Source organism: Melopsittacus undulatus, chromosome 4, assembly GCF_012275295.1.
Source record: "Melopsittacus undulatus isolate bMelUnd1 chromosome 4, bMelUnd1.mat.Z, whole genome shotgun sequence".
NCBI classification, from domain to species: Eukaryota; Metazoa; Chordata; class Aves; order Psittaciformes; family Psittaculidae; genus Melopsittacus; species Melopsittacus undulatus.
In genome coordinates, this window is record NC_047530.1 from 91,649,371 (window position 1) to 91,671,997 (window position 22,627).

At 49.2% G+C, this 22,627-nt stretch overlaps 2 protein-coding genes across 5 annotated transcripts in view; one reads left to right on the plus strand and one right to left on the minus strand.

Annotated features, from left to right (window-relative positions):
- SEC31B (SEC31 homolog B, COPII coat complex component) overlaps nucleotides 1–4,724 on the plus strand; it is a 36,924-nt gene extending 32,200 nt beyond the window's left edge. For all 4 annotated transcript variants that reach the window (XM_031053405.2, XM_031053403.2, XM_031053407.2 and 1 more), the window contains 4 exons: nucleotides 434–580; nucleotides 996–1,112; nucleotides 2,075–2,146; nucleotides 2,844–4,724. In XM_031053405.2, the coding sequence (XP_030909265.1) occupies nucleotides 434–580; nucleotides 996–1,112; nucleotides 2,075–2,146; nucleotides 2,844–3,023 (516 nt within the window). In that variant the 3' untranslated portion in view covers nucleotides 3,024–4,724. The remainder of the gene's footprint in view (nucleotides 1–433; nucleotides 581–995; nucleotides 1,113–2,074; nucleotides 2,147–2,843) is intronic.
- Nucleotides 4,725–9,796: 5,072 nt separating this feature from the next.
- On the minus strand, nucleotides 9,797–22,088 carry WNT8B (Wnt family member 8B). Its single transcript, XM_034061341.1, has 7 exons — nucleotides 22,048–22,088; nucleotides 21,191–21,286; nucleotides 15,270–15,303; nucleotides 13,880–14,018; nucleotides 12,949–13,074; nucleotides 10,780–10,922; nucleotides 9,797–10,351 (listed from the first exon to the last, which is right to left on the minus strand). The coding sequence occupies exons 1-7, from the start codon at nucleotides 22,086–22,088 to the stop codon at nucleotides 9,797–9,799; spliced, it is 1,134 nt and encodes a 377-aa protein (XP_033917232.1).
- Nucleotides 22,089–22,627: the final 539 nt, after the last annotated feature.

Genomic DNA, 22,627 nt, shown 5'->3' on the forward strand with positions numbered 1-22,627 from the left:
CTCTGGCTTAGCGGGGGCATGATGAAGTGTTTGCAAGAGGATTCTCCCCCCATGTTGTGGGATTTTCCCCAACACTTGCTCTGCTGGACACTTTACTGCTGCTAATCTCTACATTCAGGACTCGTGCCGTCGCAGAGCCAAGGCGGCTTTCTGAGGACCAGTGCTTTCAGGGGCAACGGATCTGTTTGATTGAACAATTCCAGAAGAGTTTTCTTGCTGTCGCTTTGACTGTTCATCTAGGATGCAAGAGGAAGGGCCCCACACTCTCAGGGGACTAAAAGAACAGGGATGTGTTACACATCATCTTGAGAACTGGGCACTCTGCAAATTAGAAAGGAAGTTGGATTTGACTGTGGAGAGTGTAACCGACCCTCCTGCATGGACTTGGTTTTCTTGATCTTTTCTTTTTTATTTTCTTTCTTTCTGCTGGCAGTTGCCTGAGAAATTTACTCCTCCAGCCCCCATCACAGCTCCAGTAATGAGCCTGCCAGCCGAGCCCCAAGGGATCCATCCTCAGCTGTCCAGGTTGCAAGAATCTGGCCAGTCACCCCCAGGAGCACCAAAGGAAGGCAGCCTGCAGGTACCCAGGGGAAGTGGCGCAATCCCCAGCCACCAGCTCCCTGTCAAGTGCAAAGCAACTCAGCTTTTGAGATTCTTATTACTTGGCAGCTGCAGGGCTTATTTTGCTCCCCAGCCCTTACAAGACACCTCTGCCTGTGTGTTAGATGAATTGCCAGGGTGGAAAATGACACCTGGGTATAGTTGGGAGAGAGGGAGGGAGTCCTGGTTGGCTGTCAGCCTGCTGAGTGTTGGGAATCCAGAAGCCTGAAGCTATAACCAGTCTGAAGATGATAATTTAACTCCGTGCTTCCAGGTATTCTCTGGATTTGCGAAGGGGTGAGATTATTTCTGTCCATAGTTGCAGGAGGGGAATCAACCTGCTCCAGCCTTTCATGCTCCTGTTGCATTTATTCAGCTGCTTCTCTCTCTGTCAGTATCACCAGCTACCCGTGGAGAGGGTTGAGAGGAAGGAGGTGCCCCCTGAGCACAAGGTTCTGAAGACCACATTTGAAGGGTTGGTGCAGCGCTGCTCTGCTGTCGCCACTGATCCAGTAAGTCCTCCCTTCTCTGATCTCTAACTTTTTTGCCCTCGCAGATGTTTCAGTTTTGTCTGGGGCACGAGAGGAAGAGTCTTATCCTTATGACCAAGTTAATCTCCATCTTTCTCCTTTCTTTAGGCTGTAAGCTTGTCCATCTCTTGGGAACTGAGATGCATTCTCTAGCATTTATCCACTGCTTCTCATTGCCTCACTGGAGCAATGATTCTGTTCTCTCTCTTCTTTGAGGAAAGATGAAGAAACAGCCCAGCTATTCAGCTTCCTTTTTCACTAGTTTGATCTAGAGATAGTTCCTGCAGAGCTGATATTGCCAGTCATCCTCAGAGCTTAGAGGGAAAAGCTGAGATATCCTGACTGGAATAGAAAGCCAGATGATCTTTGTGTCCAAGTCACTGTAATTTCTCCACTCTGGTTCCTGGAAGGCTGTTGGCATACACATCATGTTGCATGAATGTATCAAGCCAGGCTGTCTGGAAACAGAGAAGCGGTGTTGACAGCATGGTGTTAGGTTCCTAGGTGTTCCCACAGTTTGGGGGCACCTTGAAGCCTTCCAGAATACCTCTGCTTAGTGGATGCTGGGATGAGCACCAAGCCCAAACTGCTGTCCCAGAGTCAGACAATATATATCTAGCAGCAGCTTCATCATGTTTGCTCTGTGCTTTGGAGTATAGTGTAGCAACTTCTGAGAAATAACCTAAAGGTTCCCTTTATGGACAGAAATGCCTGTTGGTTTGGGCTTAAGCACTTGGCTTATATGAAGGTTGAATAGCTGGGTTAGTACAGCAGTGCAATGCACCTGAGCTCCTAAGGCTGCCCAGAGCCAGACTGAGATGCAGTGAATTGTAAAGTGCTGTGGGAAGAATAGGGGAGGGGGAGGGACTGAATGAGAAAAACTTGGCTCTGGGAGAGATGGCTTTGAAGCTGTGGTGGGACTAGCAATACCTGTTTCACTTCAGAAAACCCGGCGGAAGCTGGAGGATGCATTGCAGCGGCTGGAGTGTTTGTATGAGAAGCTCCGCAACCAGGCAGTGAGTAGATGCCACTATTCCCTGTGGTCCAGTTGGGTTCCTGATCCCACCTTTGCACTGGGTAGTGGGCCTTGGTGTCTGTCCTACTGTTACCAGCTAGGGGAGTGCCAAACCTTACAACACACCTTGAATCCAGCCAAGCCTTATCTCTTCTTCCTTAACCTTGGCCCAGACATAGCATAAGGAAAAGCTGGAAAGGCATTTATAGGATGCTTTTACCCCCAGGAAGCACATAGGCATAGAGACAAGTTCTAGATGGAAAGAGGCAGCTGGGGGTAGATGTTAAGTGTGAACCTCTAGCTTGAAAATCTCTGAAGCTGCTGATGGCAATTGCTGGAGGGATAGCTGTCAGGGGAAGAATCCTTTTAACATACAGCCTTTCTCTGAGTTGTCCATATTAGGCCTGAACAGAGACAGGATTCCATACTATATAGACCTTTGACTTCTTTGGGTACATCAGATATTCAATTAATGCCTAAATGTCATTACTTAGGACCTGCATGCATTGTAACCCAACCTGGGTATTAGATTAATGTTTAGTTTATGAAACCAAGGAAGGAAGCAGGCTATCCTTCCTTGACTGTGTAGGTGCTGTTTGGTGAGGATGAGGTGGAGAACAGGAGGGAATGGTATGGAGAGGGGGGGGCCCTGTGTTACATGCTGAGCATGCTGATTCATTTCTGCTCTCTCCCTACAGCTTTCTCCAACCATCCTCATGGGTCTCCATGAAATTGCCCACTGCATTGAGGCTAGGAACTACCAACAGGGTCTCCTGGTTCACACCCAAGTGGTGAGCAGCAGCAGTTTCAGTGAGGTCTCTGGTTTCATGCCCATCCTGAAAGTCCTCATGACCATTGCTGGCAAGCTGAATGTGTAAAGTGTGGAGCATCTGGAACATTGCAGACTGAGAGCTGGTGGACTGCCTCACCTGTTGATATGCTGCAGGTTGTGGATTCTCCTGACTCTGGAGAATTAAGTCTGTGCTAGTGCCTGGAACCGTGCTGGGCCAGCATGCCTGGCCACATCCTCTCTCTGGACAGCCCACTGGTGCCTGGGACTCCTGGAGACTGTTCTTTCTTTCTTACTAGTCTGAGGCTGCTTCCCAGCTGAGGAATTTCAATTTCAGGCTGTCCAGGTTGCACAGAGATCCTCCCTCTTCCCTGTATCCCCAGCACAAAGAAGAAACACCTTCCCTTCCAGGCTGATGTGGCACCTTTAGGAAACAAACAGGGCTGGCACCAGCAGCACCACCAGAGAGAAGAGCCTCAGGCTGTATTCCCTGCTGCAGTGTAAACTGCCTGAGTGATAGCTGGGTGCCCTTGGGACCTAAGCTGGGGTGCCCCTGCTCTGTTGGGCTGCAGCAAGGATCTCTCCTCTAGTTCTTCTTTTCTCTTCATGCTTATCCTTGACTCACCCTCTCACCCCTCTGCAACAATACCCTGCAACATCTGGGGCTAACTACCAGCCTGCGCTGGGCTAGCTTTGGTGTACTCTTTATTCTTTACCCAGTCCTCTCTTTTCACAGTCGAGTCTCCTGTTTACCCCTGTATAATCTCTATCCCCCCTCCTTTGTATCTTTTCCCCCATAGGGAAGTGGCACCCCTGCCATCTCAAGCTGCAGGCTTGAGCCCTTATGTTTCAGGCCCAGGGTTGATTCCCCCTTCCAGCTCTTGCAACTCTCCCATTCAGGAATGCTAGCAGATTGGGCTGCTCTGTGCGCTCCTCCCCAGAGCCAGTCACATCCTGTTGTTGGGCTAAAAGCCATCCCCTCTGGCTCTTGGCCTTTTTCACTTCCTTTATGTTAGCACAGTTGTCATTTTGCCAACTGGTGTTATCTAAAGGCTTCCTACACTGGGCTTTTCAGGTAGTTTAGGGGCTTTAAAAGCAGCAGGGATTCTTCAGATCCCATAAGAATCCCCTCAAGTTACTCTGACTAGCCCAGACTTGAGCAGGAGACAGCTCATTGCTCCAAGAGTGGTTCATTCATTCTGCCTACAAGTAACAGATGCATGTAAAGGTGGTTCTCAACGGTGGTAGGAATATGCTGCAGGAGGTGGTGCTGTCAGGTCTCAAGGATATGGCTGTGCTGAAGCTTTTCATCACTGTGGCTTTTCCTTTTGGGGTAAAATAGATGAATGAAGCATATCAGTTGTGGGGAAGAAGTCTGGAAAGGCAGATGGGATTTTAGCGTGTATCTGTGTGTGTCTTTCCCTCTCTTCCTCTCTCCTTGTCTTCCTCTCTCTGACCCTCTTTCATGCTTACCAGGCAGCATAATCATTGGGCTTTAGCTGGGAGCAAGGCTTCTTCCCAACTTTTGGCTGCAGCCAGCTCCTGCTTCCTCTGCTTGCTGCTTGAGTGATAATGCCATCGTGGGCCTGTGGTTCAGTGACTTACACGAATCAGTCTGCTCTACCATGAGACTTAGGATGGAGGAGAATCAGAGAAGGGAGGGAGAGGACACACTCACTCTGTCCTTTCCAGGTCAAAGTGCCTCTTTGTTGCTGCTGTGTTGTTTCTATTGCTGTGGTTTGATGCACTGAGATTACAGAACAGTGAAATAAAAGCTGTGTTTTGTGATGCTGCTAGCTTTTTTTTTTTTTCACCTCTGGCTACAGGGCACTTCCCTCAGTGTACAGGGCCACCCACTGAGAGCTGAGTTCTCAGGTTTGGTGAGGCAGGCAGTTGAGAATGGTGTGGGGTGAGCCAGATTCTGGGCTCTGCTGAGGTGGGCAGCAACCATCCTGGTGTGGTGAGACCTCAGGCCTTACCTGCTCTTTGAGGCTGCAGGGTCAGAGAAATGATCTTCTCCAGATAACCTGCCTCAGCTGTGACTGTTTATCTCATTAGAAACAACAAGGTCCCTTTGATGGCTGAGGTTCCCTTGGGGAATTACAGCAGTGTTGGGGATTTTACACTTGATATTGGGAGTTAGAAGTATGTCAGTAAGTAAACAGCCCTGATGAGATCCTTTCCTGTTGCAAATCAGTGCTACACCACTGAAGCCATGCCACTTAAGCTAGGACAAGGATTTGACCTATGTGGAAATCAGGTTTATACCATTGAATTGTCCATTCTTATCATTAGTTAATAACTCCTGAATCTGTTGGTTGATTTTATGTATGCTTTCAAGCAGGTATGAAGGCTGAAGTTGATAGAACATCAGTACTAAGTTAGTTGGGGGGATCCAACTAGCTCTGCAAAAAGACTAATCTCAAAAAAAATTGTTTCCTTTTTGCTGTCAGCCAGCACTCATGAAACTGAAGTAAGCACAACTGTATTACTTGGCTTGTGGTTGGGGGATATAGGAGGAAGTAAAGGTTGAGGAAGCCTGTTTGGATGGGGAAGATTTGAAGGGCCATTGCTGGGAAGGAAGCAGAGTTCTGTGGTGTTATGGACCCAGCACATACGTTCAGGGAAAACCAGCCTTTGTTAGGTCTGCAGCTGGCAGAGGCAAACTCCAAATATAAGGAAGAGCTTTTGCAGCCTGGTCTGGGAGTAGTTAGCAACTGGTTCAGCTTCCTGGCTGTCCCCCACCAGGGAGATGGAAGCTGATTTTTCAAAGGCAGCACTTGCACAGCATCAGAAGGGGTCATAACACAAGTGAGCTGGTAGCCCTAGAGGTAACATTTGCTTAACAAGTATATAAGGGAAGTCCTAGCTTTCTGAGATCATTTAACAAGCCTGGTATTTCTTAGATTGTGCCTTTCTGGATCCACTTACAGTACCCTGTGCAGTCCAGCCCCTCCCTTTAACTCGGGCCACTTGTACTCTTGAGAAATAAGCCTGTGTTTTCCATGTATTTCTTAGATGCATTTGACTCTAGTTCCTTCCGGCACACACAGCTCCTGCTACCCATGGACTCATGCAGAGACTGGCTATTTATCCTGCCTTTGCTATGAGTCCTTCCTGCTTGCCCCTTTGTCCTACTGTTGCTCAGTTCTGCTTCAGGTTTACCCCAGCGAGCACTGTCCCTAAAACTCTTGGCAGGGGGAAGCAAGGTGACCCATTCGAGGACCTTTGAAATCCTTGTAGTGGAAGCTTGGTGGCCATGGTGAAGTATATGTCCTTGCAAACCCCACTGTAAAATGCTTCTCTGTTTATAGCACTATCTCAGTTGGCTGGTAACAGTGTCTGGTCTATGGACAGCATCTCCTCAGCATTGCCTCCTCCCATGTGGGCATATGCTACCACAGCATCCCCTTGCAGCTCGACAGAGAAACTATTTCTGTTGGGAGAGAAGGCCTTTGGGTCGACAAAGAACTGGGGGGGAAGGCAATAGGAAAGATCCCTGGGTGCAGAGAACAGAGCTCTAATCCTGTTGCTGATAACATCATGTCTGCGGGCTAGGCTTGTGTGTGTTTGGGGGAGCTGGAGGGGCAGAGATTGTTAGGCGGTATTTGTTTGTAAAGCCACTTGCTCTGAAGATAATGCTTGCACTAACTTCTATTGAGGGAGCAGTGTGAGTCCCCACAAAGTCCTTTCCCAAAGTGTCTTTGAAGCCAAGAACCCATTGAAAAGAAGAAAGGCCAAGAGAGGGGATTAGTTTGTTCAGCAGCTGTGAATTTCAGTGGGAGGCTGATGAACTCCAAAGTCTTTGTTGAGATGTTTTTTGTAAGGAGCCCTGCTGGAGGGAGAGACCCACACGGGGGCCGCGGCCTTAGACAAGAAGGAATCCGAAAGCGGCAGGGAGCTGTAAACGGGCCACAAGGACTTTTCCCAAACACTTTTCGGAAAAGGTGTTGTGAAGAGAGCGGAGGGGGATTAGCATGTGAAATGACACTTTCCATTGACTCCACAGAGGGGAGGGGAAAAGGGCTGGCTGGCTGATTTATTAGCATTTTGTTCCCTTCTCTATTCTGCTTCCCCCCAGCAGCCCCCCTCCCCTCCTCCCCGAGCCCTCTAAAGAGGTTTGGATTGGAAAAGGGAGCGGGGGGCTGCCTGTTTGTGTGTCATCTGGGCGAAGGTGACCACCTGGGAAGCTGAATGTAAATATTTCTCCTCTGAGGAATGCGCCTTCATTAAACCGAAATGAATACATGGAAGCATCCAATCCTGCCGCACAATGGCAGCAGGGCTTTTACCGCTCGGGGCTCCTTGCGCCGGGGAGGGGGGACCCTGCGGCCCCGACCTGCTGCTGAGGTCAGCACATTTTGCAGCTGCGGTGTCGCTGTGCTCGCCCAGGGAAAGGAGCGTGTGGCCGTGGGGCTTGTGTTTGCAGCGCTCCCCGCGCCGCCCCTGCGCCGACAGGAGGCACTGCGCCCAGCGGGCACGTCCTGGGCTCTGCCATGGCCTTCACAGGCAATCGTGTGGGGCAGTACTGTTGGCAGGGGAGGGATAGGGTGGCACTGTCCCTATGATGTGCTGAATGAGGAGGAAATGGGAAACGGCTTCCACATCTTCTCCTTTTCTTACCTTTCCAGCTGGCCATGGAATGGTGGGCACAGAGGGACATGGTATAAGCTGTCCTCTGCCTTGCAGTGGTCCTCAAGCCAGCCCATGCTGGAGCTTTCCCTGCTAAGTGACAGGCTCTCGCCATAGCTTTGCTTTCCTGTCCAAGGACGCATTCGCACCACAGGGACATAGAATCACAGAATCAAATAGGTTGGAAAAGACCTTTAAGACCATAAAGTCCAACTGTTACCCTAGGACTGCCAAGACCACCACTAAACCATGTCAATGGGTGAAGTAACTGCTGACAGAAATGCAAAAGAGACCAAGGGTGAAGTCACTGTATTAATAAGAACCTGTATTCAAACAGCTGATGATTTGTGTGTGAAGGGGAAGGCCCTGAGAATGGGCCAAGATTGTTTACTGCAATTTTTGAAGGGCCAGATTGACATGAATGCTCTTGCTCTGGTGAGACCCCAGCTTGCCTAGGTGCAAACTGCCACTCCCAATGAAGTAGTCCTATGATCAAGGGAGTATCTGGTAACTAAAAGAGACATACAGACTGCTAAGTGTCTTCAATGTAGCATCCCTGAAGTGGGCAACTGGGCCCCTGCCTGGCCACCTACCCACCCTCCTGGCAACTGCATTGCAGTTGGATGTAACCTCAAACGAGTTCAAGGAGAGAGCAGACCTGTTCTCCTCCTGGTGGGGCCTGAGGTTGTGCTGCGTGGAGAGAACTGGTCAGCTCTTCTGATGCTCAACAGATGAGTAAGCAGCTGGGTTTTACTCTCCAGCACTATAACTATGTACATCCATACACATACATCCACACAACTAGATGACAAGACACCCAACTACTTAGACACAATAACTTTTTGCAAGCACTTGGCTACTGATTTATTGCATTGGCTATTGGTTTACAAATACTGGCTACAAGACAGGTCTAATGGCGAGTAACTTAGCTCTGCTGGCTTCTCATCTGGCTAAAGGACACTTCAAACAGCAAAGCAGATGATGACCTCATAGGCCAGGGGAGATTGCTGTGATGGTGCAGTGAGCCTCCCCAGGTCCTGCAGCTGACAGCTTCTTCCCTCCCTACCCCAACCAAGGCAAGGGAACAGAGATGCTTCAACCAAATCTTCCTGCTTCTTGCTTAGCCTATAGAATATATACAATAAATGGTAGAGGAAAAACTGTTATGTATACATCACAGTAACTGTGCAATAAATTAAACTTCAAAGTGCTTCACTTTCCTATTTACACCATTAAATAGTAACTGACATTATTTTCTCAGACTAGGAGGAAGTATTTAGTTAGTTAGCTGATAGGGTAAGAGTGCTCGGCAAGTACACCAGGAGGTGGGGAATGGGTTCAGCTGGCAGCTCTTCTCTGGGAGAGATATGGGAGGAAAGAGGGACTGGAGAACTGTGAGGACATCTTTATGGCATCAGCCAAGGGCTTTGGCAGGGATGCTGGGGTGAAAAGGGAGACCAGACCCGGATGCTCCTAAGATATAGAGAAAACATTTTAAAAGCCCATGATGGGACTTCTCTTTAGGACGGCTGTTTAGTAGGCAGATCAAGCAGAAGTTTCAGTCTCGCTGCTGCCATCTCAAATTCAAAGTAAAGCACTGGAGAGCTTAGCAAAGCTGTCAAAGGATGGGAAGTGATGCTATGGGACTTGTGGAGGCTGGCGTACTGCAGGAACGAGTTGCACACCTTTTCTATTCCCTCATAATGTAGTATGTAATAAAAGGCAGTAACAACTTTATTTTAGTTCCTCTATTTTTTTAGGGTACTAAAAATATCTTCTGGTGTAGAGATTACCACTCTATGTTTCTCAACTCTGGTGGCGCCATCTCGCTTCCTTGAGCTTTCCTAAGTGTTGATCTCACTTAAAAGCCCAGAGTAGTTGGTTGTTGGGGAACAGACAAACTCAAAAGAGCAGGAGCCATTGAGGTTGCCTGTGTTTCCAACAAGAAAACCATAGTCATTGGATAGAGTGACTCTGAGTTGAATGGACCAAATCTCACCTTGCTTTGCTAGCACGTAAGGGTCTTCCCAGAAGTCATTCACCCACTACACTAATGGGAAATGCTGTGTATGGCTAAGGCCTGGGGTCTCATATAAGCTCTTTACCCAGCCCCTTGTGTGGCAGCACTGGGGATGAGACACAACTAAGCCAAAGGAAATGGTGCTGGGAGCTGATGGGGAGGGCAGGAGAGGAGAGGGGCAGACGGGACCACGGAGGAGCAGAAACAAGTTAGAGCTTTCTCTTGAGCTTGCGCCCGGCCCCGCCGCTGCTGCGCTCCCGCTTCTCCTTGCGGACACAGAAGTACTTGGTGACGCGCTTGCGGCACTGCTCGCACCGCACGGCGCAGCACCAGTGGAACTTGCAGTTGCAGCTGGACACCATCTCAGCTCGCCTCTCCTCCACTGCCAGCCCACAGTCCCCACACAGCCGCCGGCAGCTCCGCTTCTCCCACTTGCTGAGCGCTTTGCCCCGCTTCAGGCACTCCCTGCCCTCTGTGCCCAGCAGCCCCAGCGTCTTGTTCTCCAGGCAGTAGTCAGGAGAGTCTTCTAAATGGACCAACTCCTTCTTGGAAATGGAGCTGAAGGTCTCGGCGATGGCACCCCGGCTGGCAGCACTGTTCCCTGCGCCCTGCAGCAAGTCCACCTTCAGGGCTTTGTGGTACCTCTCCTTGAGGTAAGTGCCCACCTCCCGAAACTCAGGCAGCTGCAGCCAGCAGGTCTGGGTGGTGCAGCTCCCCGACACACCATGACACTTGCAAGTCCTCTTCATGGTCCCTTTCACAGCCTACAGGGTGAGGAGAGAGAGGGGATTCAGGAAAAAGCCTAGAGGGGTCATTTCATGCAGCGGTACGTGGAGAAACATGGCTCCAGGCCCTTCAGGAGAGGTTTGCCATTGACCCTCCCTGCACAGTGGTCCTGCCCAGGGGTTGTTGGCTTAAAGCTCACACATTTGTTTCTCCATGGTACACCTCTACTTGAACAAGGAGAAAGAGGGCAGCAAGAAGCCACTAACAGTGTAATCATGGAAGGTTTGCTACCTTACAACAAACACCACCCATCACGTCAGCACTGCTATCATTTCCTTCTCCTTGACAGGGTGGTTGTTTTTAATAGACATGTGCTTTCAGCCACAGCAAGTTGTGACTGTGCACAATGAACGGCCAGAGCCAATCTGGTATGCACTCTCAGGTCTGGGGGGAGAATGGGGCTCACCTTTCTACCTGCCTCATTGTTATGCAGGTTCATAGCAGCTCTGGCATCTTGTCCAGTTTCCAGGGCATCCACAAACTGCTTGGAAATGGCTTCCCCAAAGCCCACGTTATCGCTGCAGCCTCCCCACAGCCAGCCTTGCCCACCTGGGAAAGATGAGATGTGTGATGTTAGGGAGCCAGCCCCTCACCTACCTGGATTGTGGCTCTGGGAATGAGAAAGGGTCTCAGAAGTGAGGGGAGGGAATGGAGGCTGTGGGCAAATCCAGCCTTTTGCCTCTTGTACTCCCCAGTTCCCTCCCCTTCAGCGCATACATTTCTATTGAGGCCTGGATAGTAGGACAGGACATTGCCTCATGCAGGCAATGCCCTGTGTGACAAACTCAGGAATTTCTGGGCTTTCTATGGAGCAGGATTCAGAAGCTGTTCATTATCATGCATTAGCAGCTATATTGATAAAGCTTTGGGTCTTCATCAACTTCCCTCAAACCCTGACTTGAGCTGGTTCAGTCTGACTTGCAGGAACACCGTCTTGCTAACATGGATTAGCAAACTGGTGGAGGCATCCTGGTCAGAGACAACAGATTCCCCTCTGCTGGCAAACAACCCCTGCCTGGCACACACATATCGAGGAGGCCCTCTTTTTGGTACACCCAGAATCCTGATGATCAGGCCCCAGAAGGGTCTGTCTGATTTTCCAAATACCATAAAGAAACAAAGGAATCAACACAGAACTGGGAAACTGCATAGCAAGATGCGGAGGGTACTTTTCCTGAGTGGGAGCTTGGTAACAGCTTGGCTGACTGGAAACATGTCATGCGGTTTGCTTCTTTTCCTCCTAGAGAAGAAAGCCACATCCTTTATGAAGATTTGAGGTCTGGAACATTCTGACCCTAACACACCTTGGAAGTACATCTTGGGAGTTGTGGTTTAATGGCCTTGAGCCTCTCTTGAGAGGCCTGGGGCTTCACCAGAGCATGGCAGTCCCCTCTCTCAGGGAAAGGCAGGGGTGTCTCATGGGAGGCGGGTAATTACAGTGGATAATGAAGTCCAAATAAAGTGCTTGGGACCAAAGGGAGAATGCAAACCTTTCACCAGGTTGGATTCAGCACAATGGCATTTAGAATTGAATCACACTGTTTCAGACAAACCCAAGTGTTTTGCTTCCCAAGGTTTTCAGTTTATAGTGGAAAATTTTCATAAAAACAGCTGTTTTGGAGCAAGGAAGTGTAGCATGACTAACTCAGTTTTCCAGAAGAGATAGAATTTGGTGTGTCATTGCTGTGCTAGAGATGGGCTATCTCACATCTCAGACACCTAAGCACAGTGCCTGTTTTAAAACTATTCGCCAATAAAGCAACTTGTTAAATACTGGATATTCCAGGGGAGTTTGTCATAAATTGACACATATCAACTCTGGCGCTGCTGGGTGAGGCAAGGTTTTAAAAGATTTGGTAATTTGACATTAGACATCTTTCATTTCAAAACAAAAGACTTGAAATGTCAATGTTTTCCTTGAAAGCTGAGCCAAGAGCTGGAGCAGTGCAGCTGGGGGTTCTCTACACAGGATTCCTTAGTGGCTGCAGGCCTGGGTACCACTGTGATGGGAACGGGATGAAGGCTGTGTGCTACCACAGTGGCTCTCCTGGCTGTGCTGTCGTGTGCCTGCCATGCTGGCAAACACTGGAGGGCTTTATGAGTGCCACCCTGCTTTCCCTCCTGGTAAGTCTGCTCTGGGGCCACCCTGGTCTTGCTGACCCTGGGACTCCTGAGGTACCTGGTCAGCACTGCTCTAACCAGACCTGCCATTTAGATGCACGACATCAGATCCTCTCCTCTGCCTTATGGTACAGTCATTCCCTCCAGCAGCTTAAACAGAGTTTTTCTTAATTTGAGCCAGAAAAACTGCCACCCCATTCTGCTTTCATGCTCATTTAGAAAGTAATGGAAAACATCAAGGGCTTGGCCTCAGCTGGCGTAAACTGGAGGTGGCCCCATTATCTTCCACAGAGCTACTTTGGTTTGAGCCAGGCAAAGCTCTGCTCTGGGCACTACTTCTGGGTGCAGGGACCAGGAAGAGGAGCTGTTTGTTTCTGAAGGCCTCAGCAGAGGAGAGAAGAGCTGTCTCTGCTGCCAGGGATGTGAAGAGGGATGGCCGCTGGCCTCTCCTTACCCAGCTGTCCATTGCGGGAGTCGTCACAGCCACAGTTGTCAAAGTCCCCCAGGCTGCAGTTCCGGGTCAGTGTGTACATGACGCCTGCGGAGCTGATGGCATGGACAAAAGCGGTCTCCCGGTTTGCTGCCAAGTGGGAGTACAAGGAGAATGGATTCCACAGTGAGACCAGTGTTGGAAATGACTCCTGCCATGCAGGAGACAGTGTAGAAAGTGACCTGCAATGGGCAGGGCTTTGTGGAGTGGAGAGGAAGCCCTACGTGTCAGATCAGCTTTGTTTTGGCTTGAACTGCGCAAAGACAGAAATTCCCAAATCCAAATCAGACTGACTCGTGCCATTTCCAGGAGCGCAGATAAACTTAACACTTGGCTGTCCCTGTGGGTGGTGGGCAGTGGCAATAGAGCCAAATGTCCCCCTCTCTCACTAACACACCCCAGAGGGAAACCGGCCCTCTTCAAGGATCAAACAGCTCCTTCCCCACAGCCCTCTTGAGTCTTCCTTTCTGCTGGACACCGTGCAGGGCTCAGAGCAGTGACCATACACCTACCCACCAGATCAGTGTAGCAGTCATCTGACTTCACTGAGCCTTTGGCTCTCATTTAATACCTGCAAGGCCTGCATCTGAGCAGATAACTTTGATGGGACCTGATCCCAGTCCCTGAGCATTACCTTGTGCTGTAATTGCCTCCACGAGACCCCACTCTAAAACCTCTGTCCACCTCTGCCTGGGGCCCTGGTCCCCTTGTCTGCTGCCAGTCCCTCCACACGCAGGCCTGTCTCCTGTAAAGAACCCCTGGGCATTCCTGGGAGAGGCATACCCCAGGTGGGGACGGGGAAGAAAAGAGGAGGCACTTGAGAAGAGAGGGGTCCCCCCGGCCCTAACCTGCAGGGGGGGGGGGTGCCGGTAGTGGTATCCAATGCTTTCCTTACCGCTGCGCAGCCCGCCGTGGCTGGAGAGCTGCAGTGCCCTCTCGGGGCAGTTCCAGCGGTCCCAGGCGAACTGGAACTTGCACTCCTCGATGCCGCTCTGCGCCCCCGCCGCCACACTGCTGGAGTAGATGAGGTAGGCCTAGGAGCACAGCAGCAGGTCAGGAGGGGAATGGTGTGTGCCCTGCTCAGCCCCACTAACAATGGGGCAAACCCTCAGGTGTCTGGGTGGCAACATAGTCTGGGTGCAATGGCTAGCATGCAGAGACAAGCCCCGTGGGTGACAGGATGGGAATGTCCCCAGGCTCCTCCTAGGAGAGTCACTCAGCAGCTCTAGTTTCCATTACACACAGTGCAAAGCTGGTGTAGCACCAGCCCCAACAGCGGGGCTTATGCAGGAGTAGCTTTCCTGTCCTGTGCTGCATACTGTGGGCCCTGCTGCTTTGGGGTTTAGATGGATGGTGAAGCACAGTGTGAAACAACAGGCAGAACATGGCCCCAGGCTCCCCAGGAGGCTCGCTTTCAATCCAGAATGACTTGCATGCCATCTTGCCGAGATGAGATATTCAGAGCTGAGGTCTCCAGGCTTGGCTCCCTGGGGAGCACTAACAGCAGCCAATGTATTTTGTGTTATGCTGGGTCAGAGGCTCAGCCTCCCAGGGGAGAAGGCTGAGCTGCTGGCTGTTAGCCACCTTAGGAGGTGTGCCAGCCCTGCCATGGGGAACCCTTTATCTCCCCAGTGTGAGAGGAGGCAGAGCCTTCTCAGAGACCACTTAGCCCCAGGCCAGCAGCTGCCCCAGCCTGCCCTCTCCTTCACTGCAGACCCAGGGGGGCAGGAGTGCTCTGGGGCAGGGTCATTCTACCATAGCATTAAGACCTGTAGAAAGAATCAGACGGGCTTGGAGGTGTTCCTGGAGAACAGCCAGGACAAAAATGGGGTGAATTTTACAGTGTGTCCTGGCTAGGAAAAAAAGCCTCTGAAAGAGGGGTGCAAGGAGGCATGGGGTCAGAAATACTGAACAAGGTCCTGGCCATTCCAGTTGTGTTCCCCGGGGAGGTGTGTTCTGCAAGGGCTATGGAAAGTACCTTTCCAGCTTGATGAATGATGGTAACCTGATCATCAGGAGGCAATAGATGGCAAGTGACACCCTCAGCTGGTGCCAGCAGACAAATTCCAAAATCTGGCCCCAACCAGCTTAAAAGAACCTTTGGTTGGGGAGCCCAAGGAATTGCAGCTCATAGCAGGTCACTCCTGATGCTCCTGTCTTGCTGCTGGAAACACGGGGGTGAGGGGAGCTCTGGCTAAGGCTGGGTGGAGAGAAGTGGGAAGGAGCAGCCCCTCCCTCCTGGGTTTAGTGGAATCAGCGACAGAGATCAAAGGGATTTCTCTTACCTTGGGGCCCGTCATCAGGAAATTATTCACTGACCTGGAAGACAGAGACGGTGTCAGAGGGAGGGGGTGATGGTGGAGGGGCCTGGGGAATGCCTGGCATCCCAGGGCTTTCCTCTCGCCCCCACAGCCTGCCTGTCTCCTGGCTGCAGGCACCTTTTGGTCTCTCCCCTTGCTGCTCCCTTCGAGCCAGGATGCTGCTTTCTCCTTTCCGCACACCCTGCTTCTCCAACCAGGCTGCAACCCCCCGCTGCTCCCTCCTTTTGCTTTTCCCTGCACATTCACCCTTCATGCCAATCCCTCCATTTTTCTAGTGTTTTTCTATTCCACCAGCCTTGCTTTTTACCATACCATGCTCCTGCTTGGCTTAACTCAGGGTAATGTTGCCCCCAGTGCCAGGAGCTGGACTATGCCAGGGGAAGGAGGAGGTCACACCACTGTTCCTTCACAGTGTGTTTCCTGGCAGCATCCCTTCAGCTCACGGTCCCTTGTTTTCCTGTGGTGCCAACACTGGCTGCCCGCACTCTCCTCTTGGAGTGGTAGCTGAGGACAAATAGGCTTATCCTCCCCATCCTGCTGGGCACTGCATGGGGGCAGTGAAGGGTACAAGGGGAAGGTGTGAGGTTCTAGCCAGAACAACTTCCTGGAGTTCCCACTGAAGGTGTGAAGGGATCATCTCCAAGGGCAGCAAGGCTGGTCTTCATCACTCTCCTCAGGGTCCTGCAGAGCAGAGCCAGTGCTGGTCTGAGTCTCTTCCTCCAGCAAGAAAGCCTATTTCAGTGCAAATGTCAGTCAGCATTAGGACTCTATGGGGTTCAGTGACCACCACTGGGAATCCAGTACTCACCTTGTAGGGAGTGAGCGAGTGGGGAAAAAGCTAGAGCAGGCACTGAGAGGAACTGGGCTTCTTGAGATTATGGTCTGCTCCAAATGCTGAATGTCTCCCAGTGAAGGATGCCACTCCTTTTCAGCTAGCCCTTACAGAGCCTTAATCTACATCTGCCCCTTGAGTGGAGCAGCAAGTGCCAAGCTGCAGTTGGGGCTACCTGGTGTGTGGTGATGTTTGCTGCTTTTTCTAACTCCTCTCTATTCCCTGAAAATCCCAGTAGCTGGGTGACCATGGCTCGGTGTAGAGGAGAAAGGTGCAGGTTAGGGTAAGGCTTTTCTCCCTGTGTGTTTTCAAGTGATGCTATCTGGAGCCACAGGTACCCCTGGTAAAGGAGAGAAAGGCACTGTCCTGTTCTGCTACAAATCCAGCATGGAGAATGTGGATGCATCCCAGCGAGGGAAGGCAGGAGCAGGCGCTGCCATCTCTGACCAGGGGACAAAGTGTAGCCATGTTGCAGCCGTGCCATGCACATGGGGGCAAACAGGGTGGCAGGATTGGTGCTCAGACATCAGATGCATTAGAGACTTAGAGAGGGCGTTTCCCTGCCCTGGAAAACCACTCCTGTGGTTGGCGAGCCTGTTCACCTGCACTAGAACTGCCCTCAGAGGTCCTCTCTGAAGTACACCACGAAAAGGTGATATTATTTTAGCTTGGTAAAAATCACAAGAAACCCACCCTTTGCTATTGCTCAGTTTAGTCAGAACTGAGAGAACTGCTTTGCAAAGTTTTACTCTAGCAAGTCTACTTTTTTTTTGTGGAAATTCATCCGTATTGATGCAGTTTGCATTGGGAAAGATTCCCCTGCGCCAGAACAGGAGGGAGAGGGCTGTGCCAGAGCACTGCGAGAGCAGGAGATCCTTTCCCTTTGTTCCAGGCCTGGGATTCAGACCCAGCTGTGCTCCAGCTCCCGTGGATACTTTAGCACGAAGTCGATGGCTGTTTTGCAGAGGAATTTTCCTTTGGGAGCTGCTTCTGCATTGTACAGCTAATTAAATATTTCCTGGGACTTGGAGAGACGGCATCTGTAGCCGGGTGATTAGAGCATTGGGTGACCTGAATCACACAGGGCCATGAACCTGGGGCTATTCAGACTGTGTAAGCTCCATGGGTCCCCATCCTAACGCAACTGGAGAGCAGCATGAACAAGTCATTTTTCCATCTGGTTTCCCTCACGTCTTTTGCCTTGACCTTAAGCGCTTTGCTATGGGGACCACACTCAGGATGGTGTCAGTGTGAATCTGAGCCCCTGGTAGCAGCTGTGAGAATGCCCCAGCAAAATGCTTCTGTATAGGCGAGATCTAGAGAACTGCAAGTCCTTTCTTATCTTGCTGTTGTGGCCAAAACAAGAGATACATCCCATCTGCTTTGTTTCCTACCTGGGTAGGAAAAGCTGAATTCGCAGTGTGCAAGAAGGACTTGCTTCAAACCCTTGCTGGCCTCATCTTGGATTAGGAACATCTGAGCAGTTGGAAGGGTAGCTTTAGGAGGAGGACAGTAATCCACAAGTTCAGGGTTTACAGCAAACCAGCCTGTTAGCAGGTGTCAATTGACATAACTGCATTGAAGCAGAGGATTTGTTCCTCACAGGATAAACCTCAAGGTTCACAAAAAGGCCAAGTTCAGGATATGCTGGTTCATCACCTGCAGCTGAATAAATGGTACAGTAGCAATTTCCCAGCAGGATATTCTATTTTTATTAAGTCAGAGAGACAGAAGGCATTTTCCCTGAGCTCTCTGATCAACAGGCAAGCACACTGCTGGGTGGGTTTGTAGGACTTAGACAAGTAAAGGATTCATTTAGATTGGTACACTTGACCCCCCACATTTAACTCCTGCAGCTGCAAGTGGGTTTGGGAGAAGGGGAGACAGGACTGTTGTATGGCTGGAGGCTAGCTGAAATTCTTCATTTTTACACTGAGAGGGAAGGAAAGATAACAACAGAGACAAAGTCTGTGCTCTTTGTCTTTGCTCATATGATCTAGCTAAGCAAAATGCATCTCTCTTTTGAATACAGTCTCCAGCAAGGGCAGAGAGTAATTAAGCCACGAATGTGGTGCAAAACTGCTAATGCTACTAGAGTCATCCCTGTGCTATGAATAGGAGTCACTATGAAAATTAATCTCTCTTCATTTTTGTCTCTGTAGTGTGATTTTTATTTAGTTTATTTCTACTAATTTTCCATACCACTGTAAAGGAAAATGGAATGTAAAGCTAAAAACTAACCAGCTAGGTGCATCCACAGCAGGTGTAAACCAGCCCCCACGACTTCAGTGTCACCACACTGATTTAAAACTTTCTGAAATCACACACTCAAAGGAACCACTTGAAATCATTTCCCTTATCTAAGAAAGCTCACAGGGTTTTAGATATCTGAACCTCTTTCCCTCTACCTTCAAACTCCAGCACAGTGCTACAGGACTGAAGTGGAGCAGAGACAGACATCAGAAGGTAGAGAAAGGAGTCCCACCAAGTTCTTCAGCCCTATTCCCAGCCCATGCAGAACCCTGGGAAGGGCACGCTGCTTCCCTCACAGCAACTCCACACATCCTAATAAAAGACAAATCTAGTGCAAGTGTTCTTCTTTGCACCTGTTATTAGGAAATTGTCTCAAAGCTAATTAATATTTATAGCAGGAGTTCTCTATTGCAATCTTATTGAACCCGAAAAGAAATAACCTTGCCAAGCAGCCGTCCCATTATATTTTACACATATCAAATGCTAATAAGCCTCTGATCATTTCTGCTCAGTTGCAACTTTAAGCAATAACACCACCTCCCTCCTCAGTTTAATATGCCCCAAGAGCCTTACGAAACCTCCTGTTAAAGTATTTGATAACTTATCAGCTGCTCATGCCACTGTGCTACTGGCTCAGCTCTTCAGAAAATTATAAAGCTGTATTTACACTAATGACATTACTGCAAATACAGAAAATGGATACAATTTCGCTTTGGATCTGGGTTTCATTCTCAAGTACCGCTCCTCTAAGTTGTTAGAAAACCAGTGACACCAAAAACTAAAGGCAATGGCACAGATGAAATGTAAAGAACATTCAGAAATGAGCTGCTGTGTTAGAGACTGATACATTATTCCCACAGGACAGAAGAACAGGCAGCAACTCAGCAACATTTGGAACCTTACTTTTTTATCCTATTTCATCTCTCCTATTCTATTTCTTTGTAGGTTCCTAAATGCAACCCTGACATTTTGCTCATCTAGGAACACACTGACCATTCAACCTAGCTAATACGGCAGAATCTAATCCATGCTCACAGATGGGAAGTGGCCACATGTATACATATAAACCATTATTGTTGAACTATATTTGCTCCCACTCCCAATTCTCGCAATTGAATCATAGGAAGAAACTGTCTTCTTGTGTTTTAAGCTTTTGGATCAGATAAAGAAGACCAGCAAAAATTGCAAGCAGATGATTGTATTATTCCCACGAACCTTGCTTTTTTTTTCCTCAAGATTTAAGGGGCAGGATCTGTAATATGATAGTTTTGAATAAAGTTTGCAATTTCACTTTCTCTTAGGAAATCATGACCGATGAGCCCCATGCAGAGAGAAACAGCGCTTTCTTGATAGATATAAACTTTCCTCTTAGATAAAAACTTCTGAAAGGCAGACTGAATTTAGACATCAGATTTCCATTGAAAATGCCTGGGATTTCTGTATTTAAGTCTCCTTTGTGCTCTGAAATTTCTCCCCTTTGAACTGTTTCTTTAAAATGTTGATTTAAAAAAAAATAATGTATTCTAAACCTGTTTATATTGAGGAAAGCAAGATACAGACAGCAGAAAGATAAAATCAGAATGAGTTCTCACCTATCTCTGCATAAAGTACATATTCCTCTTTTTCCAGAAGGGAGATTTATCTGGAGTTTGGTGCTGTATAATATTTAGACATATACAAATTGACACATATTCTTTTAATGAAGGGAGTAGAAAATCTCTGCAAGAATATAAATTTCACTCCCAGCCTAACAGGAGCGAGTTCCCATTTACTCCTGAGTTTCTCTCTCTGTAAGTTTGGTTTCTCCATCCATGGTAATAACCCTGGAGATCTGCTATGGGGGAGGCAGGGGATTTTGGTAATTGAATGGGAGAAGACTTTCCCTGCTGTTAGTGATGACTCCGTTACCTGCGAAGCAGATTCCCCAGGGCATTACAGAAATGGAGAATAAATTCAGTAAAATTTACTACTTCTCAGTAAAAACACCAAAGGAAAAAACACCTGCAGAGGCAGATCACGTTAGTCCATCTGGGTATGGTATAAACACATCTTGTAAGGAATGAGATGAGATTTGATGAAGCTGTAATGCCTTTCTGCTTACCCTTATAAAACAAATCTAAAACCATCTTTGGGACAGAGCAGGATGCCCACAGGAGATGACTGCAGGTTTGCACACAGGGGAGCTGGTCTGGCGGGACTCAGGTGGATGGGAACCAAGCTATAGCAATCTCTACAGCAAAAGCTTCTCCCCAGGGAATCCTAATACGTGCATTTCAGACATGTGTAATCCTGACCCTGTGCCTGCCAAGGAGCCCGGGTCTCGGGCTGCTCATCCGGAGTGATGCTCCTGCAGATCTAACTCACCCCCGCTGGCGCTGAGCTCTTAATCAGGGACTGTCCTATTTGGGGAGCACAGGAGAAGCCCCACTTGATTTGATTAAGACCAGAGACAAGCTGTCGGTGAGTCTTTGGAGAAACAGAAATCCCTGGCTTTCCTGTTGGGTTATCTTCCCAGTTGGAAGTGAGGGACTAGATCCTCTGCTTCCACTCTCCCCTACTCTGTTCTACCCTGGCTCAGGATTTGGCCCATATAGTTACTGTTGGGAGGTGCAGGGGAAAACTAGATCTAACCTCTCTGCCAACGAGTGTGTTGGGACTTAGTTAAATATATGGTCCCATTAAAGGCTAGAACAGAGCTAAGTGGGAAAGGGGACATTTAGGAAGGTGAAGAAGAATTTTCTTAGGGTGTCCAGGAAGAGCACCTGCCTGTGACACAGACTGAGGTGCTCTCAATACTCACCAGGTACAGCAGGATTGGAAGAAGAGGGTGAGGAAGAAGATGCCCAGATAAGGGTCCATGTGAAATATAAAATCCAAATAACAAGAGAGAAAGATCCTAAAAAAAACTTGGGTACCACCAGAGGAAAAAGAAAATAAAAAAAAAGGAAACACAACAGAATTAGGGGAGGGATGGAGCTATTTTCCACCCGGCGGTCCTAGTGTGATGAAGAGGCGTATGCCTCCTGAATCCCAACTTCTGCGAAGGGTAACCAATCCTAAAGTAAGAGCTAAAGGGGGTTGGTGAAATGGAGCCGCAGAACTTCCTAAGAAGAGATTATCTACTTAATTAAAGATTTTTTTTTCCCTAAGTCCTTCAGCCAATCAGGACTCAAGTGCCAGAGAGAGATTGAACTGATGAAAAGAACACCCCAGGTTCCTCGAAGACAAATGCACCACGAAAGGGATAAGAGGGAGGGAAAAGGGGAAAACAAAAAAAATAAAGAAAGAAAGGGAAAAACAGAGAGAGAAGGATAACGAAAGAGACAGCAAATCCCTTAAATAATCACTAGATTCAATCTCCACCACACTGCCCTGCCTCTCCATCCCCTGCAATGGCAACTGGAAGGGCTGCTTTCAGCGTGCCCTCGCCTCCTCTTGAATTGGAGACATCGCTGAGTGTGCTGGGTGCTCTGGGGTGGTGGGCTTGGGTTTGGGCTGCCTATGCCCACTGCTTGGAGGCCATGCAGTGTCCCTCAGGGAGATGTCTGGGAAACAGATAAGTGAGCATCATCTCTGCCTCAGTCTCCCCAAGGAATTTAGGCAAAATCAGGACCAGTTCCTAGCTCCATCCGCTCCTCCTTCATGATGGTGACCTACTCTTTGTTCTCCACCTCCTGTTTGCAACATGTCACTCTCATTCCAGGTGAAAGACCTCTGATTAAACCTTCCCATTCCTCCTTATTTTTTGACTTTTGGGATTTCCTATGAAGTCCATGGGAGGTGGTCCTTGGTTTGGGACAGTCAGCAGTTTCTCAGTGACACCATATTCCAGGCCAATAGCTGCCGGAGCTACTTAGAAGTGCATCCAGCCTGTGCCCTTGGCCACATAGGACATCCTAGTTACTGTCACACTGCCCACCAAAGCCACTCTGACCAGCCCCAGCTCAAGAGAATCCCCTGTGCCACACTGTCCCAGTGTCATAGGAGCAACTTCTCCACACTACAGAGCTCATTTTTGTGCTATGAACATAATCAGCTAAACCATGGGCTAAGACCAGTCAAACTCATTTCAGCTGGGGTGCAGGTGCTGGGCAGAAGAGCTGGACCAGGGCAGGATTTGAAGGGGAATGAGGGTCTGCAGTGGAGTCATCAGGCAGGGCTGGTTGGAGCTCTTGGGGCCATCTCAGGTGGATGGAAATCCCTCCTGGATTGTGCAGCTTCAGGGAGGGAAACCTGC